The following is a 23876-nucleotide window of genomic DNA, read 5'->3' as shown; positions in this document are numbered from 1 at the left end:
ACAGTTTGCTAACACGATCTTACTGTCATGGCAGTGCTGAACTTTCACTCATCCTGTTGTTCTAGTTATAACCCTTCTGTTCCTTTTCCTCAGTAGTTTATAGAAATGCTAGACAGTGAATGCCTGTACTTACTGTCATCTTACTATCCAAAATTTCTGTACCTTTTGAAGTTTTTAATTCTAAAAACAAAACCTCATAGTTTAGTTTGTAGAGCACAGAGTATATGTTGCTGAATAAGACACCCCTACTTAAAGAAAACTATGGAAGGAAGGGCTTCTCTTAAATGAAGTGTGATTGTCAGGCCCTCAGCACGGCAGCCTTCATTTCCAGTCTGCACTAGAGTGGCTTGAGAGTAGCTCCGCGTCAGCCGTATGTTCGAGAAATTCACAGTCATAAGGATGAATGTCTTTCTGCTGTTAATATTTGACTTCAGGCAGAATCACTAGTAACTTCATTTTTTTTTCTTGAAGGTATAGAGATGTTAGAATGAAATCATAGTTCCTCTTGTAAAACATATACTGTTTTTGATGCTTCTGGTAGGTGGCAGGCAGTTATCCACCCTGTATGTCAATTGATGGAGAGGGAAAAAAAGACCAACCATGATAGCATTCTAAAACATTAGAGAGATGTATGAGGCCGTTTGGGTAATTTTCTTACAAATCTCAATCTCTCTCTCTCTCTCTCTCTCTCTCTCTCTCTCTCTCTCTCTCTCTCTCTCTCTCTCTCTCTAACTAACCCCCAAATTTTTCTGTGAGAAGGAAGACTTGAGTAAAGAGAAAATTTTGCTATTCCATGTTCTTGAATAAATAGATTCAGTATTGAAATTTTTTTAAAGGCACTATTTGTTTTCCCTGAGTTTATCTGTAAATTTAAGGTGATTCAAATGAAAATCAGCACATTTTTTAAACTTGACATGCTAATGCTAAAACTAAAGATTGTTTTAGTTTTAAAACATGAAACTGATGCTAAAGTTCACGTGTAAAAATAAACCAATAAAAGATGTTATGGTAAAGTACTAACGGTATTCTGTCTAGTGGACTCCAAAGTAGCTTGGTACTAGTATGAATAGATTACTAGGATAGAATAGAGTCCAGAAACAGGCCCGAGTCCAGTATACGATAAAGGTGAATTTCAGATCAGTGGAGGAAAATAGATTATTCATTAAGTGGTGTTAGGACAACAGAATGACTACAGGAAAAAATTAAGCTGGATTCCTATATTTTTTCATATACTGAAGTAAATTCCATACAGGTTGAAGATTTAAAATTTAAAAATTAAGGAAACAAAAAACAAAAAACTGGCTGCCTCAGGGCTGGGTGAGCCAGGGGTGAGAGGTGGGTTATAGGTACTCTTACTGCAGTACTCCTTGATATTGGGTGCCATGTATTGCCCACTCCAAAATTCTGTTTATAATATTAATAATTAAACTATAAAATTATGCTAAGGAATAATGGGAGAAAATATTTTTTAAATAGTTTTGGAGTATGGTCGCCCCATTTTATGCAAGACACCACCCCTTGGCGTGTAGTAGGAGTATAGGAATGTGACTGTACAATCTCCTTGGAAAGCAGTTTGACAGAATCTATCCACTCTAAGTGCACACTTGTATTAGCCCAGCAATTTTTCTTCTGGGAGTTTCACATAACGTCTATTGGACAGGTGAGGAAAGATGTACAAGGATGTGCATTGCAGCATTATTTACAGTAGCAAAATACTGCAAACAAGATAAATGAGCATCAGCATGTGCTGTTTAGATGATGGGAAATAAATACAGTGGAATTCTATGGAGTCATGTAAAAGAATGATGTCCTCCATGTGCTGCTGTACCTAGGAGAATGTTTTAGGCTATTAAATGGAAAAACAAAAGAAAAGTGCAGAGCAGAAATTATAATTTGGGCTCACATAATATGTTTAAAAGCAAAAAGGCTCTCTCTGCATGGCATGTTTAAGTATATACAAGGAATTTGTTAGGAGTCATTATCTCTGAGAGAATGACTGGCATTTTAAGGTGGTAGGAATAGTTTTTAAATTTCATATCTTTTTATACTATTTGAATTTTTTCTTACTGGGAACATATTACCTTTTCAAATAAAAATTAAAACAGTTAAAAATACAACTGATTACTATCAAGCAGTGAAAGTGAATAAAACATATTCTTACCAGCAAGTATAATCTCACAAGCATAATGTTAAGTGAAAGAAAAAGACAGCTTGCAAAGAGATACATACAGTACAGTGTTGTTCAGGTCAGTTTGAAAAATATAAAGCATTTGTTATTTATGAATGCGTTACATATTCCATTACATACGCAGTGGAAGTATAAGAACATGCACAGGAATGAGAACAGGTTCAGAAAAGTAGTTACTTGGGGGAAGGAAAAAAAAAGGGAGTTTCTTTGTTATTGGTTGTAAAGTTCCTAAGCAAATATGGCAAACTGTTAACAGTAAAATTCGGTTGATCCTGTCTTTTGTGCTTTCCTACATGTTTCTAAAATTTTATTATTTAAATTTTAAATTGTTTTAAATTTCTATCCGTTTTTCCAGCACCCCAATTCAATTGTTATGTGATTCCTACTGAACTGAGTAATGCTTTCTAGAAGTCACGAATACGCTCTCCTTTTTTACCCCTAACATCAGGTCAGCAGTGGCAATGACCCCTGGTCAGCCTGGAATGCTTCCAAATCTGGAAACTGGGAAAGCTCGGATGGCTGGGGGGCCAAGCCCGAGGGGACTGCAGCCCAAAGAAACACCTCCAACAACTGGGACACTGCCTTTGGTCACCCCCAGGCCTACCAGGGACCAGGTGAGGAAGAGGGCTCTGCTGGTGATGGAACCCACCCACCCTTAAAGGGCGTCGGAGTTAAAATAGATTTAATCAAAGGAACTGTTCTCAGGTGCTCTTATTCACTAATAGCAAACTTATTTTTCTGGGTCAAAATGTGGGTAGTTTTTAATTATGGTCTTTAGTCCACTCTCAGTTACCTGTCAAGGAGTCACAAATGCAAACGCTTGCAGGGGCCAGGTTCGTAAAGCAGAACCACAGCGCGACCCTGTGGGGCGGGGCTGCAGAAGACGGAGGGGGGCAGCTCTGCTCTAGCCGGCGAGTTGATGCCGTTGCAGGAGAACTGAGCTAGTGTTCCTGGACCACCACAGTTCCAGAGAGACTAGAAATCTCGATTTTCGTCTCATCTTGCCACTTTAAAATCTTAGCTACTAACACACATTTGGGCCAAAAAAACGTGCACACGGATTGAATATGGTTCATCGCCACATTCAGTGGTTTATGGTCACATGGTTTATGACCTCTAACGTAGCGGTTCAGTCTTTTCCTTAACTACCTGTTTGACTCCCAGGTTCTTAATGGAAATACTGAGGCAAAAGAGGAATTTCTAAAAGGAGAAACAATTGAGGAATTAAGAAAGGCGATTTATGTCTGTTCTGAAATTAAGAGATCCACCCGTTATTTTTTAATGATCCCTGTATGAGCAGATTTTGCCAAGAACTGAATGTGCTAAACAGCGGGAGACTTGCATGCAGGAGCCATAAAGGGCACAGGTGCTGGTTTCCAGCTCCCACTCGTAGACGGGAGCTGGGCCGTTGCAGGACCAGGAGTCGCGGGCTGGGTAGAAACGTTGCGACTAGACTGCTGACATCTGCTTCTGTAGTAACTTGGCGTGGCTCCAGGACTCTTGGCCCAGATCCTTCTAGTACCTTCTATTCCCTTCTTTTTTTCGTTTTGGCATTTGTCTCTGGGCTTCTCGTGGTGGCACTCTAAGGGTGGAGATCCCAGGGCAATTTCCTGCCTAATGCTAAAGGGACTCCTCAGGCCATCAGAGGTGGAGACAGAGGCACAGAACAGTGGAAGAGGAAGGGAGGGAGGGAGGAAAGCCGGCAGCACCTCATCTGACACAGAGATTATTGTTAGAATGTTAGGCTCCTGATGCTGGTCAGTTATTACTTCTCTCTCGTTTCTTTCTCTTTCTCCTCCACCCCCTTGTCCTTCTCTCACCTTTATTATTATTAGTGTTAAACAATTCCTTTTTAAAACTCTGGGAAAACCATAATTCAAAAAGAGTCATGTACCAAAATGTTCATTGCAGCTCTATTTACAATAGCCAGGACAGGGAAGCAACCTAAGTGTCCATCGACAGGTGAATGGATAAAGAAGATGTGGCACATATATACAATGGAATATTACTCAGCCATAAAAAGAAACGAAACTGAGTTATTTGTAGTGAGGTGGATGGACCTAGAGTCTGTCATACACAGTGAAGTAAGTCAGAAAGAGAAAAACAAATACCGTATGCTAACACATATATATGGAATCTAAGAAAAAAAAAAAAAGTCATAAAGAACCTAGGGGTAAGACAGGAATAAAGACACAGACCTACTAGAGAATGGACTTGAGGATATGGGGAGGGGGAAGGGTAAGCTGGGACAAAGTGAGAGAGTGGCATGGACATATATACACTACCAAACGTAAAATAGCTAGTGGGAAGCAGCCGCATAGCACAGGGAGATCAGCTCGGTGCTTTGTGACCACCTAGAGGGGTGGGATAGGGAGGGTGGGAGGGAGGGAGACGCAAGAGGGAAGAGATATGGGAACATATGTATATGTATAACTGATTCACTTTGTTATAAAGCAGAAACTAACACACCATTGTAAAGCAATTATACTCCAATAAAGATGTTAAAAAACAAAACAAAACAACTCTATCACCCTTTTGTCCTCCCCAGTCTCTTGGCTTAAAGGGTATTTGATCTGCTTATTTGCAAGTTTATAAAGCTAGATTTATCAACGTATAGGCCTCTAGAAGGCCTTCCCTATATACCACAGAGTGTTTTTATAGTTGGCATTTATCTGAAGTTACTTGGACTAACAGCCCTCTTGAAGTTGTTTCTAACTTGTCTTTAGTGCTGAAAGGCCGAATCTTCAAGCCCCAAAACTGTCTGACTACAGAGCCTATACTCCTCACATCTTTATTATAATCCTGACCCCCCCCCCAGAAGATGAAGTCCTCCCATCTTTCTTCTGTCTTTCTCTACTGACGACCCTCTGTGCCCACCTCCAGCAACTGGCGACGACGATGACTGGGATGAAGACTGGGATGAGCCCAAGGCGTCGTCTCCCTACTTCAAGGATTCAGAGGCCGCGGAAGCAGGCGGGGCCCCGCGAGGAGGCAGCCGCGCCGGCGCCTCCTCCATGAAGCTGCCGCTTAACAAGTAGGTGTAAGGGGGTTGGGGCAGCGTGTGCTCTCTGTGGAAACGGGTACAAGATACAAAGAGGCTTTTTCTCTTTTCAGTGGTCTACAAAGTTTTGGGTGCAGTTTGATCATGCTTATTTTTTATTTGGCTCTTAGCTTGGAAGCTTCCTTTTTAAAAATTTTTTTTCATTTTAAAGTGAAATATATGTTCCATTTAATGATCTGCTAAATACTGTTTTTTACCTTTATTAACTCATGACATATTAAGGTTTTTATTGCTGATGTCACAGGAAAGCTAAAAATAATCATGATAGCTTCCTTTTAAACGTTTTACTGTTTATTGATCTTTTACCATGTGCCAGGCTTTGTGCAAAGCAGTTTGTGTGTATTCTCTCATGCGACCCTCGTATCCCTTTTGTGGTACATATAATCTCTGTTTTCTCTGGGAAAATGAAGCCCAGAGAGGTTAAGTAACTGCCCAAGTTCACACAGGTGGTAAGTGACCTAGTCGGGACTCCAATCCAGTCCCTCAGCTTCCTGAGCACACTCTCAACTACTATGTTTAATGTGTTTAAGACTTTGTTTTCACTTAGATTATTCTTATATTTTTTTAAAAAATGTTTGAACGGTCCTTGTAGAAACAGTGCTTAGCAGGAAAGCATGTGGGAAAGGGTGAATATGGACACAGCCCTATGGAATTCCCTAGTAGAGAGTTCTGGATGAGTCTGTAGTTTACACCAGTGTAGCTTGAAGGAGATGTAGTTCTGTGACTTCCATATGATTTATCTTCAAGTACTCTTCTTACAGCAGTTATATTTAAAATAGTTTTTCTAAAATTACTCATACTTTTTCTTGGTGTTCCAAGTTCATGATTCCAAGCAGATATCAAGGAATGTTAATCTATGTCTGGAAAAAAATTGTAAACATGTTTGATATATATCTAGATACCAAGTTTCTAGGTCTCAATGTACATGTGTATACGTTTAATGAGCCCTGCAAGTTCTCCTTTGTATTTAAATACCATCTGGTAATTAAATGAGTTATCTTTTAGCTCACACTTTTCCTGCATTTCTGTCCAGTTTCTTCCATTGTGTATTTTCATACTCAGTTGCATGCATAATACAATCAGTCATTATTGACTGTATCCTATTTCTTAGAGTGAGATTTGAAGTTCCCAATATGGTCTGTAGTGACGTACCTTACCCTCAGTTGTTCTTTAAACCTAAATACGAAGTATGTTTAAAACCCATTTTAATATAATGTATCCCTCAGCCCCATTTTGAAAATGAGGAAGCAGAACCTGTGAGACAAACATGACTAGCTGAATTTTTGAGTTTTCGTAGCTAGTTCGTGAGGTTCTGGCTCGTGCCAGGCCTCTGACTCCACTTTCCCGTGGTTTCCACTGCTCCGTGCTTGCCCTCTGGCTTGCTATACGATCGTGGGGAAGTTGGATGACCTGTTTCAAACTCAACTTTCTTCATCTCTAAAGTGAAGGATTGGCTTTAATTAAGAATTCTTTCTGCTCTAAAATTTCAGTCTAGGTTGAAACCAAATTGAAGGAGTCCTAATATGCACCTACACCTTTGAGGAATCCCTCGCTTTCTGTGGTGCTGGGAGCCGTTTAAACCCTACATATTTTTATTTAACTAGACTAATGTATAAATGACTTACTTATAACAGTTGTAAACATTTTTTTAATATTAACACTTTTCAGCAGTTAATCCATTTTAAATGACAGCTATATTCCAGTCATGGAGCATAAACCTTATGCTAAAAACAGAGATCAGACATTTAAGTATACTTGAGCATTACAAGAATACATCTTGATAATACTGAAAGAATTAGTCAATTGCACTGCTGTTCAGTAAGTATTAAATGCGTGCATAGTCAGCTCTAGAGTTTTGCTGTGGTCGCTAAGATACCAAAAGAAGCATGACTTGTGCTCTCTGCACTCAGAAGCTTACAGTCTAGTCAAGGAATTGTTGCTACGTGTAATACCCCAATTTCTCCATCAGCGTTTTCTAGCAAAAGTGTAGGTTCTTTAATGAAAGTGTTCCAGGTTAGCCCATTAATTCATTAAGCATTTAGTATATTCCCATAATTCCTCTAGGTCCTGGAAATACAAGTGCTTTCTCTAAGGTACTTCTAGTCTGCTGTGATGTGCAAATGGGTGATGGCAATTGCAGCACAATAAGCTGAAGAGCAAAAATATGCCCAGAACGTTGAAGCAGCACAGAGAAAGCTCCACCTGAGGCTGTAGGGAATACTTCCAAAGAGCTGATGGCGTCATTAGAAATCATTTTAATTTCTGAGTACGTACTAGGGTCTTTAGATTTATATAGATAACTCTTTATTTAAATCTTTTCATTTAATTCCCTTACCACCTTAAAGCTAAGTCGTATTGGTCCCATTCTTCACATAAGGAGACACGCTCTAAAAGTCACGTAGCTATTAAGTGTTGCACTTGAAATTCAAACCCAAGGCCATCAAGCTCCTAGACACCTCTTTTACTCTGTTGTATGAGCTGTGTTTTAAAGCAGGTCCAGGGAAAAGAGAATGGAGGGAGGTCAGTCCGGAATGAAGGAAAAGATGTGAGCCCCTGAGAGCATCACATTGGCCTTTAACTTGGTATAGGAATGAAATCATAAGTAAGAGAGCTGGTTTTTGTAGAAATAAGATTTCTTTTCCTATTTTAGGTATTTTGCTTTCTGAGGATTTTTTCCCCGTTTATTAAAAAAAAAAAAAAAAATCTAAAACCCAGATTAATCTTGTCTTCTTTAGAAGTAGCCCTTTGGATGGCCATGCATTTATTCCAGCTTTTCTTCAGTTTTAGAACTTTGCTTCGGATGTAGATTTGATTTCTGGAAATAGCCAAGTTTATTATATTTAGAGTGTCTTTACTAAGGAGACTGTTTTTTTGTGTGTGTCTCATAAACTGGTTCTGAAGGCAGTTCCCAAAGAAAATGGCACAAGTACTTATGAACAGTGTCGGTTTCTTTGGGATAATTGTGGCCTCCCGAGGGAGAATGTTGAAAGGCAGCTTTAATTTGAATATAAAAATGCCAGCGTGTGGCCTTCACCCCATGTGGTCATCTCAAATTGATGTGCTCAGTACTTTCTACCTCTGTACCTGGGGGACATTTTCTAGTCTGCCCTTCACTCTGTGTGGTGATAGAGTGTCTCAGATCAAGCAAATAGAGTGCCTATAAATATCACACCTTCTGGAGTCAAACTGTCCTCTTACCAGATAAAGCTTAATTAAATGACTAATTGGCCATTGAACAATCTGATTACATCAGGTTTCATTTACCATAGTTTCCTAGTTCTAGTACATCTGAAAGACAGAACAAGTTCAAACTGTCGTATTAAGTAAATGTGGATGAGAGCTGTAGAATTCTTATAAGGAAAAGCATAAGACTCACAAACATTTATCCTCATGATTAGATTTCCTGGATTTGCAAAACCTGGAATGGAACAGTATTTGTTGGCCAAGCAACTAGCAAAACCCAAAGAGAAAATTCCTATCATTGTAAGTTTGTTCTTTTTTTTTTTTTTTTTTGCTTTGTTTCTGATTAAGCTCTTTTATAATACCTTAAAGCTAAGAGGGTTATTAGTCATTTGGAAAGTATTTTTAAACATGTTTAATGCTCGAAGTAAGTAACTGACAGTGTGTATTAGTATTTTAAGAGTACTAAAAATAATTGGCATGAATTAATGCCCATTATTATATTGTTTAGATATTCTTTACTTTTATCTTTCAGAATGTTAGTAATTGAACAAACAACACCCATAGTACATACGTATTTTTAATAATTTTTCTAAAGTATCTTGAAGTATCTTTTACATGCTCTTTTTCTACTAGCCATACATATTTAGCTAAAAAACCCAATTCAAATATTTAGGTTTCTACCTTGGCGAAGTACATGCATGTTATCAGAATAAGTTGCCTTTTCCACTATGTTGGTAATAGTTTTCTTTCAATAAACCAGCTGTCGAGTTGTGATAAGGAACTAGTACATAAAAGCTGGGAGTTAATGGCACCATTAAGTTTATCTGTCTTTGAATAGCTTATTGCATAACTTGACACAGGCTCTGTGGTTTCACCTAAATGTTGATTGCTGATAGATTTTCTATCTAAATGTTATCTAGCTGTATATTTCCAGATGAAATTCTGGCAAAGAGAACTATAGCTATCTTCTGACCCCGTTGATTTAATCCTGTACTGTAAGTTGTGGGCAGGGCAGGAGGGCAAGCCGCCTTGAATATAATCACCTTGGACTCAAGGAGGAAAGGTCTGGTCTTATTCTATAATCTTTGGGTCCTGGGAAACTCGATAAAATGGCAAGAATGATACTGAATTTTTTATATTACTTGTTCCTACTTCTTTGAAAAGCTTGAAATCCTAGAAAACTCCAGAGAGAAGGGTTGTGACCCAGAGCCCTTTTATCCTTCTTCCCTCAAAGCACACTTGGGATAATTATCTTTTGAGTGGTTAGGTTAGAGATTATTTTAGTTTTTTTCTTTAACTACACAGAATTAAGAGCCCATGGCCCTGCCCCTCAGATTCTCACAGGGGACTTTGTCATCAGCAGGAGAGTCCTGGAACAGAGCTAAAAGACCCCCGTGTTTGAGTTGTCCCACACGTTTTAGGTGAAACTGGGCCCATAGGCAGGCTTGCCTGTGTGGGCTTCCTATGTGGAAAAGGAAGCTGAGGAAAGCCATTGAGCCTTCAGAAAACCAAGAGAAAGTAGAGACCTGGTCCTTTGCTTTTAAGGTGCAGTACCCTACCCACTAATAAAATGTGACCCTGTGGATGTTGGGCCCTAGTTGATCAGAGTCGCCTCTCTTGGTCCCAGTCACTAAGGGAAGTTCCCAAGAGGCCCCCTTTAAAGATTCCTGCTCTGCAGCTTTAAGAGAGTTTTCTGGATCTGGGCTCCCTCTTGGAGAATCACAATAACTTGTTGTCAGAGATCTTTAGTCCCTTATTAAAATTCTCTGGGCCCCAGTTACCGTCCTGACTTAATAGCCTCTGAACTTTCATACCTCACCTCACTTTTTTCTCCTTTCACCTTTAAAAAGAATTAGAACTATATAAAGAATTAGGGTATACAGAAAATGAGAGTAAGTGTGGAGGAAGTTTGATGGCAATTTGGCATTGCTGAGACATCCAAGTGTGTAATTTTATATTTCACAGAACTTAGTCTGCAATAGATTTGAAATTTTTAAAAACTAGCCCCTCATTACATAGAACTAAGACAGCTGGACTAGAGAGAGAGTGTGTTCCATCTCTCTAGAGGAAAGGCAGATTGGCATCTCTCCATGGCCTGCGATGCCCACATGGGAGCAGAAGGGCTTCTCCCATTAAGTGTGTCCTTTAAATATAACCTTAGTAGGAACAGAGAGCATTTATGTAAACTGCCCAAAGAAGAGCAAAAATGACCCTCCTAAGGACTTGTAGTTCTAAAAAGAATCATTTGATGATTTATATCGATTATACTTACTATTTTTCCATGTAACAAAATTAACTCTCCCTGCAATGTTGTGTAGGTTGGAGATTATGGCCCAATGTGGGTTTATCCTACCTCTACATTTGACTGTGTGGTAGCAGATCCCAGGAAAGGCTCCAAAATGTACGGTCTGAAGAGCTACATTGAATATCAGTTAACACCTACTGTAAGTATCCAAGTTATCAAAGCAGAATCATGCTTGCATCACTAGTAACAATTTGCTTTTTTCTTCATTTCCTGTAGTTGGCATTGGTAACGTTTTTCTCTTCCCTTATTTTGTAGAACACTAATCGATCTGTAAACCACAGGTATAAGCACTTTGACTGGTTATATGAGCGTCTACTGGTAAAGTTTGGGTCAGCCATTCCAATCCCTTCTCTTCCAGATAAGCAAGTCACAGGTGAGTGTGTGCGACACTGAACTCAGGACAAGTAAAAAGACTCCAGTTAGAGCGTCCTAATGTAAATCAGAAATGGCATTTTCCATCCTCTAGTGGAACAAGATGTAGGGGTTTGGAAACAGCAGCTAAAGATAGCCATATACATATATATATATTGTACATGTATTTGGAAGTTACCTGAACACCTAACAAGAACATGTCATAAAATTTTCTGTTAGAGTTCCTGTATACGTATGTATCTTGAATTCTGGCAAAGTCACTGTGTCTTTACTGCTACACCCTTTCCAATCATTGCGTCTTTATTGCTAACCCCTTCTTATAAAGAAATATATGCATTTTTTTAAATGTGAAAAATGACCCTTGAAAAAAATAGAAATAATCCAAATAGTCTAAAATGGAAATTAAAATGTATGACCCAAATGATGTAAACACGTTACGTAGTCCAGCTGTGTCATTTTCATTACAGGTCTGTAAACATCAGATGTAGAAGCCATAGAGCTTCTAAGTGTTAGTGCAGGAAGCTACCAAGTTTTCTACTCCATTATTCTGGTGACTATTGATACTTAAATATTTTTATTTGTCATTGATTATTACCCTCTCCCTTTCCTTATTTATTTAAATGCCATGTTCCCCCCACTCCCCCACCCCAAGTAATCTTGTAGTGAGTAACGCACTGTGCTACCAGAGCCCCTCGTAAATGTGCACTTGGAGGGTATTTGTTCCTGTGTCTGTTCTGAGAACTGATTTTTTCAATCTCCAGCCTGATCTAGAAACTGGAATGTTAGTACTCAGGAAGCGTGTATTTGTCGTGGAATAAAAGTTTGTAAAGAAGCTGAGGTTTACGTAGAGATTAGAAAGTTTCCGTATGCAGCTGGAAAACGTTTAGAAGAATGAAACTATACGTATAGAAAGGAAAGGGTTGAAGATGAGAGTAAGACTTAGAAGGTTGGAGCTAGAACAGCCTCTGAGAGAAGTGCAGGGGGCACGGACACACTCACCGGCCCGTGAGGAGACTCGAGGGGCCCGCGGAGGAGGAAGAGCGCGTCCCCGGAGGCCGGGGACCCCGGGGACCGGAGAGGGTTTAGTCCTCACTCAGCAGGAGGTGAAATACATAGTTTAGAGAGGGACTGAGCTTCTCACCAGCCGGATGGCAGCGCCCGCTCAGACGGTCCAGCACGTGGTGACGTTTGTCCCCACGTGCCAGGCGTCACGTGCGCCCGGGCACGTCGCACACGTGCTCTCTCAACTCAGAGACACGCGCCAGCCCCCATTCAGCTCTGCTAAGAAGGGATGTGAATGTGATTCCAGAGCTCGCCGTGCTCACGTGATGAGATGCGGACTAACTCATCCTCGGCCAGGATTAGTAACCTTAGGATGAGAGAGTTATTCTCCTTAAAACTTTAGTTTGTGCTTTGCTTTGTTTTATGTTTGTGTTTCTCTGAAACTTTTTGAGGAGATGGGAACTTTGTTTTCAAAGAACTTGTTTTGATTTTGATTTTGGGGAGAGAACGTTTCAAAACTTCCAAATTGTCGGAGCAGAACGGAGAGTGGGGACTGCAGAGCCAGGTTGGCAGACACGTCCTCGCCCTCAGCCGGGCTGACTCCCAGGCGGCCCCTTGGAGCCGGGGCAGCTGCGGGGCGGCCCTGTCGGGGCGGCCAGCTTGGCGTAGATGGTTGCTTCCTGCCGCTCACGTGTCACCCCACCCCTGGTTCCGTGCCCAGTTCAGACCCTCACCCTCCCTCCTTCCTGTCATCCTTATTGTTAAGTCACAGCTTTCTTTTTAAAAATTTAGACTTCTTTCCGTGAAAACTTAAGTTCTGCCTTTCTCCACATTTTCAAATTTCAGGCTGTCTCCTGAATTTTAAGCTCCCCTTGATCAACTTGATTAGCATAATATGTTCCCCATGGTGTTTCAAGACAGCTCATTAATCCATTTATTTAGAGTCGTGGAGTTTTCTCCTATTTTTTAGGTTTTAATATGTTGTTTATTCGGAATCAGATAACCCATGACTGTCTTAAAGCATCATAGAGTCACGGTTCTCCCATAGCGAGGTTTGTATTTTTTTTAAAAGAAAGGTCAGGCCTGAAGGCAGGAGGGTGTCACAGAAAAGCACGGAAGCAGCAGCTCCTCAGTCTGAAGGAAGCTGAGCTTTGGCTCACTGGCTGGGACGTGTGCCGAGGAGACTGAAAAGCCCAGGAGCCACTGTATTTCCCCCTTCTCTTGTTTGCCTCCTGCCTGAGATGCCCACAGGATCATTATTAGACAGGTTCCTGTCTCATTTAAATCCTGGAGAAAAGAAAAAGGAATGCCAAATAGATGATGTCATGACATTTCTGTGGACTTGATAATCCATCCATGAAAAGCTTACAGCTAAGATTTTTTATTTGTTTATAGATTTTGTTCTTTGTGGAATAATAATGAGTGAATCTGGTTTTATTTCTGGCTGCCAAACTGATATATTCCCATACTTAGTGAAAACGTAAGTAAGTGTCCTAGAAAATGGGGAAATGGAAATCCCTCTTCTCCTTTTTTAATTTATTTTTATGTATTTACTTATTTATTTTACTAATTTTTTTTGGCTGCGTTGGATCTTCGTTGCAGCGCGTGGGCTTTCTCTAGTTGCAGTGAGCAGGGGCTACTCTTCGTTGCGGTGCGCGGGCTTCTCATTGCGGTGGCTTCTCTTGTTGCAGAGCACGGGCTCTAGGCACACAGGCTTCAGTAGTTGTGGCTCGCGGGCTTAGTTGCTCCGCGGCATGTGGGATCTTCCCAGACCAGGGCTCAAACCCGTGTCCCCTGCACTGGCAGGTGGATTCTTAACCACTGCACCACCAGGGAAAAATCTCCTCCTCTCCTTTTTTTTAATTCTCTGGAACCTGATAGGAAATTCCTAACAAGCACAAGGTAACATCTGAAGTCACAGTTTGTAAATAAACCAGCTGTGTCAGAAAAAATTTCAGGAGGAATAAGAGTCAGTAATTAATTCCAACCAATGAGTAGGTTATAAACTCTTGGTATAATTTACTTGCTCATAATGGGGAATTCAGTATAGCCCTTAGGTCCGTGCTGACTTACAGGGTCTTTTCTGTCCATGAGGTTGGCCATCTTCTGCAAAGCTTACGCTTCTGTAGTGCTTAATCTCTACCCCTAGTAAGTGTAGAATTTGAAGTGTTTTAGTATACAGGAGGGTCTAGACCCATCAAGCTGTCCAATGGCCACTTTTTAGGAGTTTTTGACTTATGTGGATTTATAATACTCTTCTCATTAAAGGAAACTTGTACTTATTTGTACTTGCAGTTTCTTAGGGAAAGTCCAGGCTGCTTTTTTTTGTTACTTATATATAGTAAATTCACTCCTTTTGGTGTACAGTTCTAAGAGTTTTAACAGGTACCGCTACAGTCCTATCACTACATTCAAGATACAGAAAGTTCCATCACCTCCCCCAAATTTCCTTGTGCTGTTGCTTTATATTCAACCCCTCCCCCTAGTCCTAACCCATGGCAACACTGATCTGCTCTTTGTCTCTATAACTTTGCCTTGTCTAGAATATCATTATAAATGGAAGCATATAGTGTGTATGTCATCGGGCTTTTGGGTCTTTTGAGTCTGGCTTCCTTCACTTAGCATAATGCATTTGAGATTCATCTCTCGTTGTGAGTATCAATAGTTTGTTTCTTTTCATTGCTGAGTAGTATTTCACTGTATTGGCTATACCATAGTCTGCTTATCTACTCACTCTTTGAAGGATGTTTGGGTTTCCAGTTTTGGCCATTTATAAGTCTGCTATAAACATTTACATACAGGTTTTTGTATAAATATAAGTTTTCATTTCTCTTGGATAAATTCCTAGGAGTGGAATGACTGGGTCATATGGTAGGTATATATTATTTAATGTTTAAGAAATTGCCAGGCTGCTTTCCAGGGTGGCTGTACAACTTTGGAATCCCTACCAGCAATGGATGGGATTGTCAGGGGCTCCACATCCTTACTTGCACTTTTGATAGTGTCTGTTTTTCTTTATTTTAGTAAGTATAATGGTCTAATGTAGTGATGTTGTCTCCTCATGGTTTCAATTTGCATTTCCCTAATGACTGGTGGTGTAGAGCATCTTTTCATTGGCTTATTTCCTTTCCATAAATTTTCTCTAGTAAAGTATCTTTTCAAATCTTTTGCCCATTTTTTTATTAGGTTGTTTTCTTATCATTGAATTTTGAAACAAGATTCTTTATATATTCTGGAAACATGTCCTCTGACAAATAATGTGATTTGCGAATAATTTGTCCCAGGTGTGGCCTTTCTTTTAACAGTGTCTTTTGCATAACAACACCTTTTAATTTTAATGAAGTCCAGTGTGTCAGTTGTTTCTTTTATGGATTGTGCTTTAAGTATCATGATTAAGACCTCTTTGCCTAACCCAAGTTTACAATGATATTTTCTTCTAAAAGTTTTATAGTTTTAGGTCTATGATACATTTTGAGTTAGGGTTTTTCTAAGATGTGAGGTGGTAGAGGTATATGTTATAATACATCTGGTTATCTAGTGGTTCTTGCACTATCTGTTGAAGAGCGTATCCTTTCTTTATTGAGTTTACTTTGCATTTTGTCAAAAAATCAGTTGAACACATTTGTGTGGGTTTATTTCTGGACTCTATTCTGTTCCATTGATATATGTGTCCGTCCTTTTGCCAGTACCACACAGTCTTGATTAGTGTAGCTTTATAGTCTTGAAATCAGGTAGTGTAAATCCTCCAACTTGGTTCTATTTCAAAATCGTTTTTGGCTATTCTTTTTCTTTTGCCTTTCCATGTAAATTTAAGAGTCAGCATGATTATTTCTAGTCAGATATCTATAAATAATCATGCTGGGATTTTTATTGGAGTTGCATTGATTCTATAGACCAATTTTGGGAGAATTGAAAACAATGTGTAATCTTCTAATCCAAGAACATACATGTATCATATTTGATTTTCATATAGGGTTTTGTAGTTTTCGGCATACAGATTCTGCACGTGTTTTCCTAGATTAATATGTAAGAATTTCATGGGGAGGGTTCTACTGTAAATGGAATAGAATGGAATAGAGGAAGAGGGGTGCAGCCCCAGGCCAGAACGCCACAGATTTCCACTGTTCTGGCCTGAAGTTCAGCAGCTTGGAAGCATAAACACTTCTCACGTGGCTGTTTGCCTTTGGTTGATTTCCAGAGCCCTTATTTTTGTGGATTTTGTCCAGCTTTATAGTTGCTTCTGGGGACTAGGTTTAGCAATTAGCTAAATTAGTTTTTGTTTTGTTGTTTCAAAAAAATTATTATTATTATTTTTTTGTTTAAAAGCAAGGCATGCTTGTGATGAGTCTGTAACAGACTAATTTGGGTTGTTGAGACTGTTCCCGGGTTCCGCTCTGTCGAGTAATCTGGGATATCTAGGTTTGTTTTTTTCCTTTTTTTTTGGGCAGGGGAGTGTGTGTGGGATTTGTTTTCATTTAGTCGTTTTTTTTAATTCATTAACCATTGGACAGCCCTTAAGGGGAGGAGGACAGATTGATTCCACCACATTCCACTTCCTAGATCTAGTTTAGAAAATGTTTCCCCACCTGGTGCTCTTAGGAAGGAGTGTAGTAAACGCCTCATATAATAATATACTCCTGTTTTTTTTTTTTTCTTTAACATCTTTATTGGAGTATAACTGCTTTACAGTGGTGTGTTAGTTTCTGTTGTATAACAAAGTGAATCAGCTATACGTATACACCTATCCCCACATCTCCCCCCTCTTGCATCTCCCTCCCACCCTCCCTATCCCACCCCTCTAGGTCATCGCAAAGCACCAAGCCGATCTCCCTGTGCTATGTGGCTGCTTCCCACTAGCTATCTATTTTACATTTGGTAGTGAATATACTCCTTTTTGAAAGTTGCCTTTTCTCTCTACCCTTGAGTAGGTCCAGTATTTGATGAAACTCATGAAAGTGGGTGGAACCTGTCTTGCCCCTCCTCTGCACTCAGCTGTAGCCAGAATTTCCACCTACAGAAGCCTTTTAACTGATAGTGATTTTGTTTGTTAGGCTTATAAAAATTCTCATTGTTCACTTGATGTTTGGTATGTCAGGTTTGTTAAGCCGATTTTCCACTTTTAGAACAGAAATATCACCCATTAAGCTCTGTTTTTATGATGGTCATTAAGTTCTGGGATCACTTTCATTATTGCATTCATGGAAAAATTGCTTTTTCTGTTTTTCATTTAAGTAGTTTAAAAAACAAAACAGGAAAAAAAAAACTACAGTTCTGAGTTACTTTTCAGAAATACTAAATTTAAATTTGTATATCTGAGATTATGTTGCATTTAGACACATTTTTATAAATATAGAAATTTCACATACTTTGCAAGAATTGCATATTAATATCCATTTTTATCACCCCTTTCTTGCCTATAAGGCTTCATATGGCCACATAGGCACTGGCTTGTCAGTTTATAAGAAAGAGAAAAGTTTTCATATTGAGATAAAATTTTCTTTCAAATTTGTTGAGTACCTTTCCTGTGGGTCTTTGAGCATCCACTATGTTGTGTGTTTTTAGGTTAGTGAAAAACTACCATGATTTATCTTTTACTGAATAACTCTCTACAAGTAGCCAGTAGCTACATAAACAGTCTTTCAGTTGGGGTAACAGTGATTCATCTTTGACAGAGTTGCACATCACTCTCGGCATGTCTCTTGCAGGTCGCTTTGAAGAAGAGTTTATCAAGATGCGCATGGAGAGACTTCAGGCGTGGATGACCAGGATGTGTCGTCACCCAGTAATCTCAGAAAGTGAGGTTTTCCAGCAATTTCTAAATTTCCGAGATGAAAAGGTAGGACATTTTGTTATGATAATCTTAGAGGATATTGAGAATTATCCCATTCACACCAATTTTTTGTCTAAAAGGAGTTAAGTTGTGTTGGTTAGTTGGTTGTTTCTAAATAATAGGAAATCAGTCACAGCACGTGAGAGAAGCGCTTGCCCAAATGGTTTCCCATAACCCGGGAGTGGATTGGCCCAGTGAAGGCAGGGCTGAAGGATATGATAGAATAAGGGACTTTTTCCTAGATGCTTTTAAAAATAGGATAGACCCCCAAACTGTGTAGGATATTATCAGCGTGAAGTCAGGGAAATAGTGTGAATGATTTCTTGTGATCACATTTTGACCTTACGGTGTAAATAGTGTGATGAAGGGAAAGGTAGATTCGGAATTGAACCGGCTTTCTCAGAGCCACGTTGTTTTTCCAATCCAGGTCTGCCCCTGCCCCTGCCCCAGCCCCACGGGCAGTCATTCTGCCAGCAGTTATCTGTTCTTTTTTGCAAATCAACAAGAAATTGGCTGCTTGTCACCTCACTGTTGTTATCTGCTTTGGAAATAGCCGTGTGTCACCTTAGTCTTCCACTGTATGTGATCATTTGTTTGGTCATGCCTGGTGTAATTTATAGGTTAGAGATCATTCCACTTAAACATTTGTAGTCTTTTTGCATTTCGTGGTGAATGACACATGTGAAAAGCTAATAGAGTTACAAGAACGACGGGGAACCCTGTCCAAGTCGGTGCCTTACTGCTTACCCGTAGCACTTTAACAAGGGCTTGTTCGATTGATTTGTCAAGGATTCTATTTAGGAAGCACTTCTAAAGGTTGTGTTTTATGCAGAATGTTATTCTTAAAAATAATAACTCTAGACCTTTTTTGGTGTTTTTGATATAAGAGAAGAAAGAAAGGACTTGGGGCCAGGGCACTCAGTTTTAGTCTTGGGTTTGCTTCTAACTACCTCTGTGACCTTGACCAAAGCATTTAATTTCTTTGGGCCACAATTTCCTCATCTGCTAAATGACAGTATAAAACTAGAAAGTTATTAAAAATTGTGATTCTCTGGGCAACAGTAGCTCACATAGATGGTTGGACATAGAAAATCCCAAAGAATCTACAGGAAAATGTAGATCTACATAAAAAACTATGGAACACTGTTGAGAGAAATAAAAGAAGACCTAAATAAGTGTTCCAATACTGTGTTTCATGGATTGAAGAACTGAAAAGATGTCATATGTAGAAAATTAAAGCTCCAAGAATAGCCAAGATACTCTTAAAAATGGATGAAGTGGGGGCTTCCCTGGTGGCGCAGTGGTTGAGAATCTGCCTGCCAATGCAGGGGACACGGGTTCGATCCCTGGTCTGGGAAGATCCCACATGCCGCGGAGCAGCTAAGCCCGTGAGCCACAACTACTGAGCCTGCGCGTCTGGAGCCTGTGCTCCGCAACGGGAGAGGCCGCGACAGTGAGAGGCCCGTGCACCGCGATGAAGAGTGGCCCCCGCTCGCCACAGCTGGAGAAAGCCCTCGCACAGAAACGAAGACCCAACACAGCCAAAAATAAATAAAATAAATAAAAAAAAAAAACAACTTCCATTTCGGTTTAAAAAAAAAAAAAAAAATGGATGAAGTGGGAAGAGGACTTTTTTGGATATTAAGACTCATTATAAAGCTAAAATAATTTTAAAAGCAGACCAGTAGAACCAAATAGAATGGACACTTGATTTATGACAAAGATGGTGCTGAGTACAGTGGGGGAAGAGAAAAGAGCTAGTATTTCCGAAGCCCCTGTCATGTCCCTTCCCAGTCACTGCCCCTTCCGTCCCCTACAAGGGTAACCATGATCCACTCCTTTATGGTTATCATTTCCTCACTTTATAGAGTGTCACCGTCTGAGTCCCTACACCATGGTTTTGCTAGTTTTGTGAACTAGCTAAGAACCTACCCTAAGCATTCTTTCGTGTCTGGCCTCTTTTGCTCAGCCTGTTCAGTCAGTGGTGCTCAGTCAATTGGATGGCATCACTGGGAAGAATGAAATGCGGTCACTACCTCACAAGAATCTGTTGATTTTGTTAGGTTTGATATTGGTATTGTGGTTATGTTTTTAAAACATGGCCTTATCTGTTAAAGATATATAATGAAGTATTTACAGGTGAAATGATATTATATCTGAGATTTCCATTAAAATAAACAAGAAAAAAAAGTAGGATGGGGGAGACTAGATAAAACAAGATTGGTAAAAAGTTGATAATTTTTGAAGCTGAATCTATAGGGGTTTATTAAAGTACTTTTCTTTCTACTTTTCTTCTGGAAAGTTTCCATTGTATTAAGTTAAAAAAAAATTAATTCCAGATGGTTCACAAGTCTAACTGTGAAAGACAACACAATAGAGCTTCTAGAAGGTAACGTAGGAGAAAATCTTCATACCCCTAGCGTGGGGAAGGATTTCTGAAATAAGGCACAAAACTGACTAACCGTACAAGAAGAGATTGACAAATTAGACTACATTAAAATTAGGAACTTCTGTTTATCACAATGAGTCATTAAAAAAGAAAAACAAGTCAAAGATATGAACATGTATAACGAACAAAGGGCTGGATTTTAGAAGATGGGCAAACCCATACAAACTGATAAGGAAGGTAAAACAGTAGAAAAATAGGGGATTTGGTAACATACCTCACAAAAGAATCTGAATCACCAATAAATGTATAGAAAAGTACCTAATCTCATGAGTAATAAGAAATGCAAATTAAAACCACAGTGAATACACTTGCCAGAAGGCTAAAATTAGAAAGACTGACTATACCAATTGTCTTCTTGGTGAGATGAGGAGTTTCTGGGACTCACACACACTGCTGGTGGGTGTGAAAGCTGATGAGACCAGTTTGGAAAACAGTTTGGCATTATCTATTTAAACTTGAACAACTTTCCACTCTTGGGTAAATGCCTACAGAAACGCATGCACATATGCGCCAGGAGACATGTACACAGCAGCTTAATCCGTAACTTGGCCAGGACTGGGGGTGGCTACCAGTAGTAGAATGGGGTAAATAAATTGGGGAACAGTCATTCGATGGAATATTATACAGCAGTGAAATGAATGAACTACAGTGTAACAACAGTGTGAATGTAGCTTCTCAGCATAGGTTGAGCAAAAGAGGCCAGACACAAAAGAATGCTTAGGGTAGGGTCTTAGCTCATTAATAAAACTAACAAAACCATGGTGTAGGGACTCAGATGGTGACACTCTATAAAGCGAGGAAATGATAACCATAAAGGAGTGGATCATGGTTACCCTTGTAGGGGACGGAAGGGGTAGTGATTGGGAAGGGACATGACAGGGGCTTCGGAAATGCTAGCTCTTTTCTCTTTCTTGGCTTTGGTGGCAGTTACACAGGAATTCACTTTGTGAGAATTCGTTGCACTGCGTATTTCTGCTTTGGGTACTTTCGTGTGTGTGTGTGTGTGTGTATAACTTGCAATAATTTTTTAATAGTTTATAATATTGGTTCCTGTCTTATATTTTAGAAAAGCTTTAATCTTTTTAAGAAAACAACCTAAAAACTTGAGGCATTTTGTCACATTCGTGGGTGTGTTTATATGGGTGGGGCTTGGGAAAGGAAAGGTGCTGGGCCACCTCACTCTGGAAGGACTTGGGTTCATAAGGACCATTCTGTGCAGTGACACTGTTTACGTATGAGATGACGTTGGAGATGTATAGGTGCCTGGCGCGTTTGCAGAGGGAGGTCGTGTGGGCGCTGCTTCCTGAAAGTTAGAAGGATAAAGATGACAGTGAGCCGATTCTAGGAGGGAAGTTTGAAAGACCAGTTTGGCTCTGCTCTCCACTTTAACATTATAATGTTCCTATTTACAGGAATGGAAAACTGGGAAAAGGAAGGCTGAGAAAGATGAGCTGGTGGGAGTTATGATATTTTCCACCATGGAACCAGAGGCACCTGACCTGGACTTAGTAGAAATGTAAGAGATGCAGCCAAACTTACCTTCTCCCCAAACTGAGTCCGCCTCCATTGCTTACAGGTCTCGGCCAGTCATCAGACTGGAGTGTGTAAAATGAGTGGGGCTTGTAGTCAGATGACAGGAGAACATCGTTTGTACATGAAACACTGTCTCTCTAACCATAACATCAGTTAGTCTGCTTCCTTTTTACCTTGAAGTCAGTGATTTCACAGTTGACATTGTGGTTAGTAGTTGTTTCCAGTAAAGGATGATGAGACAGGGCGGCGCCCGCAGACTGGTCCACGAGACAGAAATCTCTGTGAACATCACCTTGAAGGGGGCAATCCCAGACCTGATTTTCCTGTTTTTTTCATATCCTGTTTTTAATCTTGTCATCTTCTTTTTAACGTAGGCTTGCTTGAAAATCTGGAGTAGTTCCTTTGCTGCATAAAGACTAATAAGAAATCTTAGGCTTTTTTTTTTTTAATTTTAAGAAGCTTTTTTCTTAACATAAAATCATTGCTTATGTGTTACCAAATATATAGATAGTCTTATAACTACCCAGAGAGAAAAATCAATGTTAATATGTTGACCTAGGTCTGTGGTCTTCCAAACCTTCCTCTGTTCATTTGTATCTGAAGGAAAAATTGTCTGTTTAAACGAAAGTGATCTCACACTATGCATTCTCTTTTATAATCTGCTTTTTTCATTTAAAAGTATATTGTGATGATTTTTTCAAGTTGGTGAAAACTTTTTACATCCTTAAGTAGCTGGTATGTTCAGTATCGCTTAGATGCTATGCGTCTAGGGTATTTTCTCTGATTCATTAAAGTACTTGTTGGAATGAATGAACAACTACCATTAGCAACCTGTACTACGTTTTTATAGATTCAGTGGTACCTGCAGTGATTGAATTTCACTAAGAAAGATATTCAAGAAATGAAGATTTTATTTACTTTAGATTAATTTTAGTTAAAATTCGCAAGGAATTGAGAGGGGAAGGAAGCAGAGTTAAAATATAAATGGCAGATTTTGAAGTAGTTCTTTAAAAACCCGAATCCAGCCTGTTTTGAAGACTAATTTAGTTAAAGTGCAGTTGTCATAAAGCAAGAAACAAGTACCTGTGGTCACGTTTGGTGTGAACTCCCCTGGCCACACGGACTTTTCTCCTTACACCTCATACTGTTCGGATGTTTGATAGTGAAGTCAAGGACCCACCTCCTCATGTTTTTGCCCCACAGAGAACAGAAGTGTGATGCTGTCGGTAAATTCACCAAAGCCATGGATGATGGTGTGAAGGAGCTGCTGACCGTGGGGCAGGAGCACTGGAAGCGGTGCACAGGCCGTAAGTGCCATCCTTGGCCGCTGCTGGCTTTTGTAGGCGGCGGTGCAGCCTCCGCTGTGGCCTTTGTCACCCTGGGGAACCGAACCACCTCAAACAGAAGTGCGCTTAGTGAACCAAAGTAATGTCCTACCCACAGCTCTTGGAGGAACCTCACTTCTCAACCCTCGTTAAACGACAGAAAATTGGCTCAAACAAAGCCAGTTCAAGAACTTCTGTGAGAAACACCGTGTTCACTTAAATATTTCCAGTTATTTGGGGTTTGTCATCTGTGGAAGATTAATCTTTTCTGCATGTTTGGAAAGTGCCTGTGGTTATTTTTAATCTCATGATTTTATTTTTTAATATTCATCCGTTTGGTAAGATGGATGAATATTAGTAAGTTGTATACTTGACTAAAGCTCTAATTTTTAGGCAAAACCAGTGGTAGGTGATAGCGGAACGTGCGTCCATGGGTCAGACTCGCACACTGCTGAGATGAAAGTGGCGCTGTCACCCTTGCGTTCTGCCTGCTGTTCTACATCCTCAGGAACTTGCTGTCCTCCCTCCCTTCCCTTTGTTTGCAGACCGTCATTCTGCTGAACTGTTTTCCTGTATTCCCCAAACCCACGCCACTCTGGCGTCAGATGGGCCGGGAGAGAAGCACACA

General features: G+C 39.9%; 1 protein-coding gene across 6 annotated transcripts in view; it reads left to right on the top strand.

Annotated features, from left to right (window-relative positions):
- Positions 1–23876, top strand: part of SNX9 (sorting nexin 9) — a 154532-nt gene that overhangs the window by 102909 nt on the left and 27747 nt on the right. For all 6 annotated transcript variants that reach the window (XM_036871164.1, XM_036871163.1, XM_036871162.1 and 3 more), the window contains 8 exons: positions 2637–2802; positions 5072–5222; positions 8648–8732; positions 10751–10876; positions 10993–11110; positions 17817–17947; positions 21803–21906; positions 23127–23230. In XM_036871164.1, the coding sequence (XP_036727059.1) occupies positions 2637–2802; positions 5072–5222; positions 8648–8732; positions 10751–10876; positions 10993–11110; positions 17817–17947; positions 21803–21906; positions 23127–23230 (985 nt within the window). The remainder of the gene's footprint in view (positions 1–2636; positions 2803–5071; positions 5223–8647; positions 8733–10750; positions 10877–10992; positions 11111–17816; positions 17948–21802; positions 21907–23126; positions 23231–23876) is intronic.

This window comes from Balaenoptera musculus, chromosome 12 (genome assembly GCF_009873245.2).
Source record: "Balaenoptera musculus isolate JJ_BM4_2016_0621 chromosome 12, mBalMus1.pri.v3, whole genome shotgun sequence".
NCBI classification, from domain to species: Eukaryota; Metazoa; Chordata; class Mammalia; order Artiodactyla; family Balaenopteridae; genus Balaenoptera; species Balaenoptera musculus.
The sequence above is the reverse complement of the archived record's forward strand: the minus strand, read 5'-3'. Positions and strand labels throughout refer to the sequence as shown.